The sequence below is a fragment of the Thunnus albacares genome, chromosome 4, assembly GCF_914725855.1.
Source record: "Thunnus albacares chromosome 4, fThuAlb1.1, whole genome shotgun sequence".
NCBI lineage: Eukaryota > Metazoa > Chordata > Actinopteri > Scombriformes > Scombridae > Thunnus > Thunnus albacares.
In genome coordinates, this window is record NC_058109.1 from 1240638 (window position 1) to 1255469 (window position 14832).

The 14832-nt window shown below is 39.9% G+C and overlaps 1 protein-coding gene across 1 annotated transcript in view; it reads right to left on the reverse strand.

Moving 5' to 3' along the window:
* LOC122981340 (metabotropic glutamate receptor 7) overlaps window positions 1–14832 on the reverse strand; it is a 325191-nt gene that overhangs the window by 138504 nt on the left and 171855 nt on the right. Inside the window, exons 3-4 of the mRNA XM_044350024.1 lie at window positions 8392–8527; window positions 6828–6982 (exon numbers count right to left, since the gene is read on the reverse strand). Coding sequence (XP_044205959.1) covers window positions 6828–6982; window positions 8392–8527 — 291 coding nt within the window. The remainder of the gene's footprint in view (window positions 1–6827; window positions 6983–8391; window positions 8528–14832) is intronic.

A 14832-nucleotide genomic window follows, 5' to 3' on the forward strand; every position in this document is an offset into this window, starting at 1 on the left:
AAACATCCAAACATCCAGACATCCAGACATCCAAACATCCAGACATCCAAACATCCAGACATCCAGACATCCAAACATCCAGACATCCAGACATCCAAACATCCAGACATCCAGACATCCAAACATCCAGACATCCAGACATCCAAACATCAAGACATCCAAACATCCAAACATCAAGACATCCAGACATCCAAACATCAAGACATCCAAACATCCAAACATCCAGACATCCAAACATCCAAACATCAAGACATCCAAACATCCAGACATCCAAACATCCAAACATCCAGACATCCAGATATCCAGACATCCAAACATCCAGACATCCAGACATCCAAACATCCAGACATCCAGACATCCAAACATCCAGACATCCAGATATCCAGACATCCAAACATCCAAACATCCAGACATCCAGATATCCAGACATCCAAACATCCAAACATCCAGACATCCAAACATCCAGACATCCAGATATCCAAACATCCAAACATCCAGACATCCAGACATCCAGACATCCAAACATCAAGACATCCAAACATCCAGACATCCAGACATCCAAACATCCAGACATCCAGACATCCAGACATCCAAACATCCAGACATCCAGACATCCAGACATCCAAACATCAAGACATCCAAACATCCAGACATCCAGACATCCAGACATCCAAACATCCAGACATCCAGACATCCAAACATCCAAACATCAAGACATCCAAACATCCAAACATCCAACCATCCAGACATCCAGACATCCAAACATCAAGACATCCAAACATCCAGACATCCAGACATCCAAACATCCAAACATCCAAACATCAAGACATCCAAACATCCAGACATCCAGATATCCAGACATCCAAACATCCAAACATCCAGACATCCAGATATCCAGATATCCAAACATCCAAACATCCAAACATCTAAACATCCAAACATCCAGACATCCAAACATCCAAACATCCAAACATCCAGACATCCAGACATCCAAACATCCAAACATCTAAACATCCAAACATCCAGACATCCAGATATCCAAACATCTAAACATCCAAACATCCAGACATCCAGATATCCAGACATCCAAACATCCAAACATCTAAACATCCAAACATCCAAACATCTAAACATCCAAACATCCAGACATCCAGATATCCAAACATCTAAACATCCAAACATCCAGACATCCAGATATCCAAACATCCAAACATCCAAACATCTAAACATCCAAACATCCAGACATCCAGATATCCAGACATCCAAACATCCAGACATCCAGACATCCAAACATCCAGACATCCAGACATCCAAACATCCAGACATCCAGATATCCAGACATCCAAACATCCAAACATCCAGACATCCAGATATCCAGACATCCAAACATCCAAACATCCAGACATCCAAACATCCAGACATCCAGATATCCAAACATCCAAACATCCAGACATCCAGACATCCAGACATCCAAACATCAAGACATCCAAACATCCAGACATCCAGACATCCAAACATCCAGACATCCAGACATCCAGACATCCAAACATCCAGACATCCAGACATCCAGACATCCAAACATCTAAACATCCAAACATCCAGACATCCAGATATCCAAACATCTAAACATCCAAACATCCAGACATCCAGATATCCAGATATCCAAACATCCAAACATCCAAACATCTAAACATCCAAACATCCAGACATCCAAACATCCAAACATCCAAACATCCAGACATCCAGACATCCAAACATCCAAACATCTAAACATCCAAACATCCAGACATCAAGACATCCAGATTAAAAATATAGACCTGTAGATGTGCAGAATATATCCTCTTTAAATACCTGCATATTAGTCTTTTATTTGCCTGTCTGTGTATTTAGACAGTGCGGGTCCATTTGATCCATAACAATAATGGATGTTATTTTTCGAGAGAATAGTCATCAGGTTAATCAATAATGGAATTAATTGTTAGTTGCAGCCCTTCAGCTATATATTGATTTTTTTCTAAACATAAACTTCTCTGCTTTGTCAGCAAACAGATGCTGACACACCAGGCTGACGCACAAAAGAGTCAAATTTCAAGAGGGATTTAAAGTGTCATAAACGCAGTAAAATAAACCTTCACGAGTGCATCTGAAGCCTGCTGCTGTACGGCTGCCTCTCGCTCTTCATATCACATCATATCAAGCTTTTCATTCTGTCTTTTCTCTGTCGGCTGGAGACTCGTTTTCTGTTCCTCTCAGGCGAATGTGTGCAGGAGGACAGCCATCTTAACATGGAGCCAGATTAAAATCCACATACTCCACTATCTCCCTCGTACACACTGAGCCCACCGCTGCGTGTTTCAGACGAAGAGGACGCAGAGGAGGAGTGGGTGGAGGAGAGGAGATGCAGGCTAAACTCTCTTCTTCTTCTTTTCCTCTCCTCAGAGCTGCAGTTCAACGTCTCTGGACTGAAGAGGAGAAGTTTACTTCAGTTTGTGGAGCAAAGCTTGAAAACAAAAGTCAAAGCAGCAGTTAAATATCCTGACGTCAGCTCAACAGAAAGATCAGTGGCTGGATGAGTTATGAAAAGTCAGCAGGAGACTTTTGACAAGATTATTTCTGTAAATAAATGATGGCTGCCATTTAAGATCAATTAACCCACCAATTATTTTCAGAATCAATCGAATAGAGAAATATTATAATTTCCTAAAGCTCAAGGTTTGATATTCAGTTTACTGTCATGTATGTACACAGAAAAGCTTCAAATTCTCTGAACGTTTGTCATTTTTGCTCAAAATGATTATTTGATCATCATAATAGTTGCTGATTAATTTTGTGTTGCAGCTCTAAAACAGATGAAGGAGTTGAGAGTTTGGCCTTCCAGCTGTTGACCTCACGCTCCATCTTAGGGCTGATCTGTGCTTTCAACGTCCACCTGAAGTAAATTCATCACCCGCCCACATCATGTCTGTCTCATCTACTGTATGTATGTAGTGTATTCATGTTCTCATTAAGCTGTCACACACACACCACTTTATTTTTCCAACTTTCTCTTGTTGTTCGGCAACAATCCAAGGGGCTTTTGGTGCAGGCGTGTTGTTTAAAATACAGGTGAGACAATGAAATACAATCCAGCAAGTCTGGTTGGGGTAACAGATTACTGCGTTTAAAGGCCGATCAATAACAAACACTGAACAGTGGTTTGTAGTAGTCAGACTGTATTTTACAACTCTGGAAAGTTATCACAGCTGCAGCCTTGTTTCCTATTACACACATGTGGAACACGTCTGTGTCTGCAGACATGTGATTGAAATATGTTTGAACCTGCGTCCTTTACCCTCTCTGAACGAGACCCTGAGATACTTCAACTTCTTCACTCGGTGCAGCGACTCACTCCCAACCTGCAGGGAGCAGCGCTGTCGCCCGGCAGAGCACCATGACGTCAGACTGGTAGGCGCTGACTCGTCCCGACTGCTTCACACTTTACTGCAAACACAAGACCGGCACAAACCCTCCGTTTGACCGTTAGGTGCCTAAAAAAGAATCTCAAATATTTTCAGTAAACTTTTTTCAACTACTAACCAGATTAGACCGACTTCTGAACCCATTTTTGTATAAAAAACACATTGAACTTGTCTCAACTTTTGCTGCAACATGACGTCATCTGGCGAGGCTCTGCAGTAACCAATGAAATAAGTGCAAGCACACATTCCTGGTGGTTGAACCTAACTGCTGTTTACTTCACGATCATCAAGACAAGAGAGAAAACAGTGATAACTTCCCAGAGTTATAGACGTCTGTGCAGTGTTTTAGTGTCAGAGATCTGTTATTCAAACTGGACTTCACAGATCATATTTCATGTCTCACCTGCACCTGTACACCAGAACTGCCATATAAAGACCAGAACTACTTCATGTGGTCTGTGCTGCTGGTTTACCGTTGCATAATAAGGTATTAACACCATGTCATGGTTGTATTCCGTCCACTGGTTTGCTCGACATTAAACGTCTGATATTAGTGGATTAGAGGGAGTAATTAACTCTTGGAAGAGGATCCATCTCAGCTGGAGGCTGCAGACTCAGCAGGCGTCTCTGCCACCAGAGGAAACCTTCCTTCTCAACTCATCCTCCATCTTCCTCTCTCTCTTCTTCTTCTTCTTCTTCTTGTGTCTTTGGCCCTTTGTCTTTTTCAATCTCTGTATTTCTTTACTTTGTTTTTCCCTCAAACTTTCATTCTCCGACTCATATTCTCCGTCTTCCTGATGCTGCGTCTCCTGGCTTCAGTCTCAGTAATTAACAGCGTCTGTAGCAGCTCAGATTTACATTTACATGACAAACACGAGCAGAAATGTGTTTTCTGAGGTCTGAAAAGACGATAAAAGGGAATTTGACCGTTTCAGTTTGCATGGAAACCTCACAGGACATTCAAAATGAGATTCTGATTTATTTATAATCAGACAAACTGGATATCACACAGTGTGACATGTAAAGCCAAGAAAACGGAGGGAGAGTGTGGACAGAGAAGTGATGTCTGGATAAATGAGCAGTTTGTGTTTCCTCTCGCTGACTTCATGTCCAGTTCTTCACATCTGCATCATTATTAAAGTTACACAGAACAGTTTCAACACAAATGTAAACTGATGACTGTGTCTTTCTCTCATTAAGGTTTAAATAAAGACGATATAAAAACCGCCTGTAGCTGCTTCCTGCTTCATTACCTCGTTACAACTGTGGTTGTATTTTCTCTTCTTCTGTGTTTGCATGACTGACAAAGTACAAAGTTTAAGTTCACAAACTTTTGTGTGAACACTGACAGTTTTCATTTTTAACATTATTTTTTTGTTTTTCATGTTAACATTTCATTCTAATTTCATGTTTTTATTTATGCTAATTTGCTTTTTATATATTTTGCTAAAGATATTTTTACACTAACATTACTTTTTTAAAACTTTCCAATGCTAACGTTATGTTTTATCTTAATGCTAACGTTACTTTTATTGTTTACAGTTACCTCTTTATGCTAACGTTCCTTCTTTATCGTTATGCTACTTTACATTTTTCATGCAAACATGACTTTTTTTCTCATGCTAACATCACTCTTATTTCCTGCCTGTAGCCATCAGCGGTTTCTAAATGCAGTGAGAGGTTTCTGGTTTCTGCCTGAGACGAGACATAACAGCCTGACGTTGAGGAGACTCTTTGTCCTAAAATCCAGTTTTAACATCGTCCTTTATTACAGTTTTGTGCTCACATGGTGCATATTCATAAAGGTAATATTCCAGCACAGAAAAACAGAGAGAGTTGGAGGAACGGGAGGTTAATAAACACCCTGCAGCTCATTTCTGACTCTCATCATGAAGCCAGATTTCTCTCCCTCTCACCTTTTTTTTCGGACTCTTTCACCCTCAGTTTAATGGATCTGTTGCCCTCACAGTTACCCAGACCGCCCGTCACGGCCCACTATTCTCTCCTGCTGACTTTATGCCCGGAAAACGTCCATTTCCACAAATCATATGTCAAAAAAAGAGGGGACAAAAGGTACTACAGAGCATATCGAAGAGGACAATGTTTATTACAGTGCACCAGCATCGAGCCCTTTAGGCTTCTTCAAGGTTAAAACACTTTAAACTCAGCCGCTCGTCCAGTTTGCATCAAGCTCCCGGCAAAGCAAGTCTGAGAAATATGTTTCTTAGGAGCAGAAAAGGTCAGAAATTCATGTTACAGCACGACATCAGCAGCAAGAATACAGAAGCTTTCTGTGTGTGCAGGAGGAGTTTGATTCCAGAAAATAAAATCTGATTTTTCTGTTTCCCATTAAGCTGCTCACTGAAAAAAAGAACAAAGGATTCATATTGTATTTGAAGTCAAAGTCTTCATGTTAACAGAACTGACACAACAAACGGTTTACATCCTCGTCAACATCTTTGTTTGACTTAACGACACACTCACAGTGTCTGTAGTGACTAAAACTGCGCTGTGATACCAATTCATCTTCATCTACGGGCTGTCATCATCATCAATAAAGCATTTTGTTTTCTGTTTTTTCTTTAAAGTCAGTCGAACCATAATTCATGTTTCCTCTGATCAACGTTTTGTGCATCTTTATGATCTCAGACCTCAAACAGAAAGTATTCTATACGACTCTTTTCACACTTTTTCACTTTCTTACTGACAGTTAGATGAGAAGATCGATATCACTGTCACGTCTGTTGTGACGAAGCTCAGCCAGAGCATCAAAGAGGGTGAGAAGACCAAGACTCGGACTTGTTGAATGACCACGTAACAAAAAACAAGGCTTAAAGTACCACCGACAGCCGTTCAAAAAGCCTCAACTTCTCTCTAGAAATACTGAGTCGATTGAATTTAAATAATACTTGTCTGTCTTCATGTTGATGTAACTGCAACATAATATAATGCTACATATGCATTAACAATGCAACAGATAAAAAGCACCAAAGTGCAAAGCAAAGTTTTATGGAAACCACGTCGTATAAAATAAAAAATACAAAGAGGACAGAGTTCACACAGACTGGTGGATAACTTCTCTCTTTATCTTTGCTCCTGGAATAAAAGTTTAATAAATCTAAAGTCTGACTGAGACATGAAGGTGCTGCAGATACAGTAGTGCTGATTGTGTCTCTCTGGCAGAATGATGATTATATATTATCATCATCAGAAGAGTCCTGTGTCACAGGAAAGCAAGAAACGGTAAAGAGTGAATGTTCTCACTGATGACTGAGTGTTTTCTGCTCAATCAAGGAAGAGCAGAGCGTGTACGCTATCACAGACAAAAACGTGTCAGTTTACATAAAAGATTTAAAGGTGTGAACTCACCGCTGATGGTGGCTCTCTTTGGCAGGATGGTGACAGCTCCGATAGCAGCGTCCTCCAGCTGGTGGATGGGACTGTTTTTGGCTCCCCAGCTGTCAGAGCCGATCCACAGGAAGTGTCCGAGCTGGTCTGCTCGCTTCGAGGCGTTCAGGATCCCCCTGCATCCAAACACACACACACACACAGCATCACCGCCTGTAACAGCATCACCGTCTGTAACAACATCACCGTCTGTAACAACATCACCGTCTATAACAGCATCACTGCCTGTAACAGCATCACCGCCTGTAACAGCATCACCGTCTATAACAGCATCACCGTCTGTAACAACATCACCGTCTGTAACAACATCACCGTCTGTAACAGCATCACCGTCTGTAACAACATCACCGTCTGTAACAGCATCACCGTCTATAACAGCATCACCGTCTGTAACAACATCACCGTCTATAACAGCATCACCGTCTGTAACAACATCACCGTCTGTAACAACATCACCGTCTGTAACAACATCACCGTCTATAACAACATCTATAACAACATCACCGTCTATAACAGCATCACCGTCTGTAACAACATCACCGTCTGTAACAGCATCACCGTCTGTAACAACATCACCGTCTGTAACAGCATCACCGTCTGTAACAACATCACCGCCTGTAACAACATCACCGTCTGTAACAGCATCACCGTCTGTAACAACATCACCGCCTGTAACAACATCACCGTCTGTAACAACATCACCGTCTGTAACAGCATCACCGTCTGTAACAACATCACCGTCTGTAACAGCATCACCGTCTGTAACAACATCACCGTCTGTAACAGCATCACCGTCTGTAACAACATCACCGTCTATAACAGCATCACCGTCTGTAACAGCATCACCGTCTGTAACAGCATCACCGTCTGTAACAACATCACCGCCTGTAACAGCATCACCGTCTATAACAACATCACCATCTGTAACAGCATCACCGTCTATAACAACATCACCGCCTGTAACAGCATCACTGCCTGTCTCTAATCTTTGATTTTTGCTGAAATATTGGATCATTTGAACATTTATTGAAATGAAAGCATGTGAGAAGTTTAGAGGGAAAAATCAGTATTTGGTGGAGCTGTTAACAACTCATAGACATGTGAAATGTGACCCCGACTACACACTGCTTTTTGTAAGACGTCAAAAGACAAAAAGGTTGGAAACCACTGGTTTCATCTTTAACAATGTGTTGTATTTTAAAAGCTTGTTATATTATCCATTGTGTCAAATCTTCATCTGAAAAGTAACTAAAGCTGTCAAATAAATGTAGTGGAGTAGAAAGTACAATATTTCCCTCTGAAATGTAGAAAGTAGCATCACATGGAAATACTCCAGTAAAGTACAAGTACCTCAACATTGTACTAAAGTACAGTACTTGAATAAATCTACTTTCCTCCACTGCTACACAAACTGCTTTTAACTATAAATGCGTTAATTTCGACTCTTCCACCGCAGACATGAATCTTCCGGCAGCTTCGTCTCCCGCTACTGTTTATTTACTGTTTAGATAAAGTGTTTATTTACCTGATGTCCTCATCGGAGGCGAACAGGATGACCGCTCTGGCATAGCGAGTGTCCAGCAGCAGACGGATGATTTTATCGAAGTCGGAGGGTTTGTGGTCATGAGGGATCTTCAGCGACTGAGCGATACAGATTCCACCTGAGGAGACACAAAACCAACACAGACGTTAATGTACAAGAACCTGCAGACCAGCCGGGGATGTAGCTCCTGTTGAAAGAGGATTTTAGGTGGAACATTAAGGTGAAAAAAGTTTATTTTATTTTATCGTTAATGGCTTTAACCTTTAAGAAACTTTCTTAAAAGGTTAATCTTCATCCAAACAGCAGTAAGCGACGGTGAAAGTTTCTGCAATTGAAAAAGCTGAAAGCAGTAAAAATGCAGCTCATTTTTATGGAGCATAAGAGAGAAAAGAGAAAAGAGTTCTGCTGCCTGATATTTCATGAAAGTGCAAGAAAACAGGCTGTGAAAGCTCCACAGTTTCAATAACTGTCATTCAACTGCATAAAAAAAAAAGTATGCAGCTTTTTATTTTCCTGTTTCTGTTTCTTGACTCAACGCGCTCCAGCACTCAGCCAGACGCACTATTGATGCACAAAGTGTCAACTTATAAAAGTGAATCAAAGCTTTTTTTTTTTTTTTTATCAGAATGTGTAAGAAGCTCTCATATGAACAGATTTGCTCTGAAGTGGCACGTAAGAGTGATTTAAGACCATTTTCTGAGAGGTACGAACTAAATTGATGATTTCAGAGCGGTGAACACATCAACTCTGCTTTTCTTTACAGGACGAGAAACACTTTCAATCATCTGGATGAATTTAGAGATTAAATATGAAACCAAAATCAACTGCAGTAAAAAAAGACCATCATTTAATACATAATAATATATATCTTTACATATAAACTTCATGGAATAGAGACATCAAATGAAAAAAAAACAACAAACTGAAGAAAATATTAAAGAAACAATAAAATAATAATTTAAAAAGAAAAACAAAAAGATTAAAAAACAGAAATACACAAGACATAGAACGTTTCTATATTCCAGCTCTTTGTTTTTGACATGGTGACCATAAAAATAAAATCCATAAAAATACCTATTTTCAGTTTAGAATTATAATCATTTTTAAGCTGTTAAAATAAATATCCTTAATAAATACAGAGGGGATGCCTATAAGATAAATAACTTTGGGTCAAAGTTTAATTTTGCATATTATTTCCTTTTTAACATCCTCTCAGTACTCCTGCAGGTTTTGGAGACACTCTGGTGGCCACAACATCCTCCAACATCATCCATCCAATACCACCACTTCCTGTCCAACTCCCTCCAAAGACTGAACGTCTGTTTGACTGTAGAAAGATGTTTTTTAGTGTCTCTTCTTTATTTCTGTCCCAGAAATACTGAGTCAGTCATTGTTTTCAACGAGTCGTTCTGGTCTCAATCTCTAAATTCAGGCCCTTTAATAAGTGAGCTGGTGGTCATTTTGTAAATTATTGCTCCGTTAATGAGATCTGAAGACTTCCAGTAGCTTTGATGTCTGCTGTGTGGGCGTTGATCGACAGCTGTGATTGACAGTCGGCTCACCTGCTGCTCTCCTCGGCTCCTGGACTCACACTGAGTCGGATTATTGTTGCAATATTTCACTCAGTTTAATATTACTTGATTATGAAACCTGCTCTGTTAGCACAGTTTAGCCAACGACACGCCTCGCCTCGCCACGTCCATCTTTATCCTCTATGAGTAAAACACTGATGTGTTGCTGAGTTCATGACTTGTACAACAGATCTAAACTTGTGAATTTTCGGGCCACGAATGCTCCTGAATCATCTGAATTGCAGGTGCCTCTTAAGAGCAGATGTGTTTGTATAAGTGCTTCTTGCATACAGTAAATCCTGAGACTCAAAGTGTTCCGTCTCTCCGTAGATATGAAATATAGATACAGACACACCGTGAGGAGAAAATGTCTTGATTTGTCCTTTGAAAAGGGCACAAAGGTAATAAGAGGAGGAGCTGTCTGCTCTGCTTTACATCTCAACACCACTTAACAAAGTTCTGCAGGTTCAGTCATGCAGATAAAAGGTCGTGACCTCTTCTGTTCACTAACTTTAAGACTAATATTTAGTGCCATCTTATGGAAAGTAGCGTGAGGACTTTGGAGAGTTTGACCTGAAAGAGCCGCTGCTGTCATCAGATATCACGCCGCTCATGAAGGTCGCTTTGTGTCGGTGACGAGGGATAAACGAGGGATATTTATTAGCAACACAACATTTCTTTGTAAATGTTGAGTCAGAGGTTTGGTTTCATTGTGGGGAAACATGATGTCAGAAACTATGGGATGGATATTCCCTTCATTTATATACATTTATATTAATGCAGAAAACAGCTCATTATTGTGCATTTAGTTGTTGTGATTTGCATATTAATCGCAGTCTAACAAATAACCAACAAAATGAGAAATGCTATGTAAACTGTTGTATTAATACACATTTTCATCTGAATGGATCTAATTTTCCTCAATAGAGACTTTAAACATCACAACAGATAAAATACTGAACTGCTGATGTTTAATTTGTGATTAAAGCAGATTTTTTTTTTAAGATGCTGCAAACAACCACCTCCACCAATCAGAGGGCCGGCGGTCGGCCGCATGTAGCATGAAAACAAAACACAACAAACGCCGTTTTTATCAAGAAGTTCCTACTAAAATGTGTCTGTTGACACGTTTTAAATTAAAAACAGTCACTGTGATCTATGATATAACAGATAATACATCCATAATCAGGTCACACAGTGTTTAGTCCTTAGATTAGATCGAATAATTTAATCACGCAGCTCTTTGAAACTTTCCAAATGTTATCGGACCGAACGGATCAAAGTCTGATAATAAAACCAGTGATTTCTCCTCCAGTGAGTGTGTGAGTGTGTGTGTGTGTGTGTGTGTGTGTGTGTGTGTGTGTGAGTGTGTGAGTGTGTGTGTGTGTGGGGGGGGGGGGGGGTAGCGTGTAATTACAGGATCTGGACATCATGTCTCATTGGCTTCACAGCCGGGGCTGCTGGTGGGGGGCTGGTTAATTAAGTAGGATGTGGCTACTTCCTGGAAGCAGTATGAGCAGACCTGAACCAGAAAATCTCCTCTTTCTTCTTTCTTTCTCTCTGTTTTCTCTCTTTCTTTCATTTATTCTCCTTGTTTCGGGGTTTCTTCTATCTTTCTTTCTTTCGTTCTTTCTCTTTTTGTCTCTTTCATGTTACTTCTTTCTCTTCATTTTCTGTTTTCTTCTGATTTTCTGTCCTTTTTTCATGATGTTTTCTTTTAATTTTTCTTTCATGTTGGTTCATTAACTTCTTTTTCTGTTTCCTCCTGTTTTTCTTACATGTTCTTTCCTTTCTCTCTTTTAACAGCAGCGACAGTCCGTCCATCATCGGACGACGTGCGTATTATTCTGTTGTCGTGATTTTCTGCTGCATGAAGACTTTTCTCTCTTCGTGGGAGACGAACTAAACCAAGAAACGTAAAGATTGTCTTATTTCCTGAAGAGGAAAGAAGATTTCATAGTTGGCTTGTTGTTTGCAGTGACAGAGATATATCTTCCTGCTCTGTCAGGAGACGTTATTGATGAGTGATCTGACAGCTAATCAATACAAGGACGAGCAGAGATATGAAGATGTCTGTCTGTTTGCCTTCGGCTGCATAAATACGTTATATAAACATATACGATCAATGATCCAATCTGTTGTATCAGAAACACCACATGTGCTCCGTCTGACTGGTTTATTTTTTGCTATTTTAAAACATAAATGTAGAAATTGTAATAATAAATCTTGCAGCATCTTTGACGTCCGTGTTTATGAAGCTGTTTTATTCTCTTTTAGGACAGATTAGCGCTGCTCTAATGTAATCTAACATTAATTACATTATCATGTTAAAGGGTAAGTGGGAGCTGACAGACGCATTACGATGATGCGGTGATGAAACACGACCTTCTCGTTAAACTGATGAAGTGAAGTCACAATAAGTTCATAAATAATGAAACGGTAGATGTGAAGTGAACGTCTGGAACCTGAACGTCGAGTTTCTGTCAGACAAAGTGAAGTTTCCTTCTGCAGCGTCTTTATTTGACCAATCAGCCGTAATCGCTCAGCCAGTAAGAGGCATCGATAGGTTTATGTATGTGTGTGTTTGTACAGAAAAATCAATTAAAATGTAATTCACAAAAAAAAAGACTAACAATTAGACTTTTTAGAGGCATTTTTGACACTCACACATCTCACAGAACAGACACACGTCCACCTGATCAAATGTATTGATCCACACTGACTCTGAGAGACAAACGTAACCTGCTGTTTATATGTTCAGGACTTATTAACGGTATCTATATTGATTGATCGGCTCCCGTTCTGTCTGTGAGCTCACCTGTTTCACTACAGTCAGATCCTTCGCTCGCTGACAAACATTTTCTATATATTTCTATTCTGAAACTGTTTTGGTTCAGTAAAGTGAAGACAGTTTGTCCTCTCAGCTGGTCGGGAGCCGCCGCTGACAGAACTGTGGACAGAAACGCTGAACGCAGGTCAGAGTCGGTCGGTGTGGATCGAACGCACAGATTCAGTAGTAGTCAGCGCTGTGATGGATGGTAGAGACGGAAGATTCTCATGTTAACGACTTGCAAACATCCACGTCATTAAGACGGCTGTATGATTAAAATACTGCACATTGACAATAAAAGCATGTCAGTTAAACTGGGTTAATGTCATTGAACACTGGTCTTTGGTTGGGGTCGGTGTTTGTGAGCATTTCTGCTTAATTAGGACTTCGTATCATGAGTGTTATTGGACAAAATTACATTTTGACCAGATGATGGCGCTACATGACAAGTCAGGTATTACAATTCATCCATATTTCACTGCGATCCATCCAATAATGTTGAGAAATTTCAGTCTGAACCACAAACATCAACCTCATGGTGGTGCCAGAGAGACGTCAGTATGAATCTCTTCAGAAAGATTCATAGCAAACTGTTTAATTGTTGTCAGTGGTGCAAAGTAATTAAATACATTCACTCAAGTACAGTTTTGAGGTATTTGTACTTTACTTGAGTATTTCCATGTGATGCTACTTTCTACATTTCAGAGGGAAATATTGTACTTTCTACTCCACTACATTTATTTGACAGCTTTAGTTACTTTTCAGATGAAGATTTGACACAATGGATAATATAACAAGCTTTTAAAATACAACACATTGTGAAAGATGAAACCAGTGGTTTCCAACCTTTTTTGTCTTTTGACGTCTTACAAAAAGCAGTGTGTAGTCGGGGTCACATTTCACATGTCTATGAGTTGTTAACAGCTCCACCAAATAGTGAGTTTTCCCTCTAAACTTCTCACATGCTTTCATTTCAATAAATGTTCAAATGATCCAATATTTCAGCAAAAATCAAAGATTAGAGAAAAAGTCCAAAAACTGAAAACAGATTTGTGTATCAGAACTTTGTTTTTTCTTCTTTCCTCTCCCATTAATCATCTCACCACCCCTCAGATTTATCTGCTGACCCTTTGGAGGGGCCCGACCCCTAGGTTGGGAACCACTGGACTAAACTAGCTAACTGTATATAAAGTAGTGTAAACTAGCTCCACCTCCAGCAGCTACAACAGTAACATGCTGCTCTAACACTGATGCTTCACTATTAATAATCTAACGATGTCATATATAATAATATATCAATCAGATATCTTTATAAACTATCTGCTGCAGCTCTGAACAGATTTTATCTGCTGATGCAGGAAAGAGAAACAGAAACGTGTGTCCTTGTGTTCATCTCGGTGGATGCAGAGACAAACATTAAGTTGACAGACAACTTTCTTTAATTAGCTCCTTCAGAGGCGTCTGATGGACGACTTCATCCCGCTGCAGCTCTAAGAGCGATGAGAGCGATCAGAGCGATTTGTGAAAATAAATGTTTGGCTACGTCTCATCATTAGCAGCTGATATATGTGATCGGCTCTCCCGCAGGGCGCCAGAGCTGCAGCCATGCTCTACATCTTAAAGCCACAGTGCATCATGGGTAACAGCAGCAGGAAACCCAAACACTAAACTGTCTCATCATGCAAGAAGAGGAGCATCTGAGGATTTATGAATGAAATGAAGATTTATGTGTATTTAAAATGTTTTGCAGCCCAAATAAACACTAATCAGAAATACATAAAGTTATTATGTTGGTTCCCGTTTTTGTTATTTTTCTGTTTCTTTCAGATGATTTATACTCAGAATTTCACCGCCAACAGCACACAAAAGTCCACCAAATGATATGATAAAATATGTCGTTTGTAACTGTCCTCCAGAATGACATAAAATATTATACACCCCGCGGGTTTGCTGGCTGGAGGCCTTGCAGGGAAAATTTACAACCCTGCAAAGACTGGAATCGCCTGCCTCTTCCATTTTCAT